The sequence below is a fragment of the Limulus polyphemus genome, unplaced genomic scaffold (assembly GCF_000517525.1).
Source record: "Limulus polyphemus unplaced genomic scaffold, Limulus_polyphemus-2.1.2 Scaffold765, whole genome shotgun sequence".
Classification (NCBI taxonomy): domain Eukaryota; kingdom Metazoa; phylum Arthropoda; class Merostomata; order Xiphosura; family Limulidae; genus Limulus; species Limulus polyphemus.
This window is the reverse complement of record NW_013666375.1, coordinates 114,940-116,625: the sequence shown is the minus strand read 5'-3', so window position 1 is coordinate 116,625 and position 1,686 is coordinate 114,940. Positions and strand designations below refer to the sequence as shown.

Sequence of the window (1,686 nt, the reverse complement as noted above, 5' to 3'; positions counted from 1 at the left end):
TTGCTTACTGATTATAAGTATTTTTTACAAGTTAACGAACATGTCAAAACAGTCAATGAACATTTAATTAAATATTTTCGTTTGCTTACTGATTATAAGTATTTTTTACAAGTTAACGAACATGTCAAAACAGTCTTTGTACATTTAATTAAATATTTTCGTTTGCTTACTGATTATAAGTATTTTTTACAAGTTAACGAACATGTCAAAACAGTCTTTGTACATTTAATTAAATATTTTCGTTTGCTTACTGATTATAAGTATTTTTTTTTTACAATTTACAACGTTTACAGTAAGGAAAAACATTTTTTAACATGTACGACGTTTCGATCACTGTACTTGAGAATGCACCTGTTTAAAAATATTCTTCCTTACTGTAAAAGCTGTAATTTGTGAAAAAGTTTATTTACTATTATTATTTTAAATGTATTGCCTATGAAAAATATTTGGATTAACAATACAAAAATACACTATAATATTAAAAACTAGCTGGAGTACCCGTCCCCTGAACGGAAGTTATGTACACTCGTGGTAATGAAAGGTTACCTTAGGACATAAAAAGTTGCTTCCATTATATGTAATTGTAAGAAACGCAAAAATACCTATATAAACAGCAAAACACAAAACGTGAAACCGCAAGTTTGCACGTATCTCCGCATCAACCCAACAAACCTTCATGCCAAATTTGGTGAAGACCCATCAACAGGGGGCGAAGTAGCGATAAAAAACGCCCATAAAAACGCAAAATGCAAAACTGAAAATTTGCATATATCTCCCCATGGACCCACTGAACCTCCATACTAAATTTGGTGATGATCTATCAACACCCTGCGAAGTAGTTGCATGGAGATACAACAGACAGTACTATTTTATTTACATGGGCGTACTTGCAGCATTCAGTCAATCATTCAATTGAAACAGATGAATTTAATACCTCGTCTTATTGAATTTCTTTAATGAGAATATTATGTCATTTCTCCATCATTCAGTCATCTCTATGCAAAATATTCACATAAGGTCAACTGAAAAGGTTAAATTTTCTCACATTATACAAAACGACGTCGTTTGAATAGAGAAATACAAACTGATATGTTATAAAATAATCATCACCTCTGACATGATCGTAAAGATTCGTGAAACATAGTTATACATCTTCCAAGAGGATGATTTCATCTCTTCGGGAATAGTGTAGTTGAAAATCTTTTTCTTTATTGTTCTCAAGGTCATATCCATGAACAACGAGTCCTAATCAACGATACAAAAATTAGGGCTATTTGTTTATGCAATAAACGTTTGAAAAAAAATTCAAATAAAGAATTATGAAACCAATTTAGAATATTAAGAATATCATTTTTTCATAATAAAATTGTTTCAAGCATTTAAATGGCTTTTGATTGTATTTACAAATGCCGTTACAATAAAAACGTTCCCCGGTGAGACAGCGGTAAGTTTTCGGATTTACAACGCTAAAATCAGGGGTTCAATTCCCTTCGGTGGATATAGCTGATAGACCGATGTGGCTTTGCTATAACAAAACAAACACACACAATAAAAACACCGCATCAGTACCACTAACACAATTCAAACACAATAACACTATTGCAGCAACACTAAATACAAATATTAGTTTACTACAAGAAGATTACAATACAAATACTACATCATTATTACACCACTGTCACAACA

General features: G+C 31.2%; 1 protein-coding gene across 1 annotated transcript in view; it reads right to left on the bottom strand.

The window, feature by feature from the left end:
- The window catches only part of LOC106460401, a 122,238-nt gene that overhangs the window by 25,486 nt on the left and 95,066 nt on the right, over positions 1–1,686 (bottom strand). Inside the window, exon 27 of the mRNA XM_022387115.1 lies at positions 1,111–1,245. Coding sequence (XP_022242823.1) covers positions 1,111–1,245 — 135 coding nt within the window. The remainder of the gene's footprint in view (positions 1–1,110; positions 1,246–1,686) is intronic.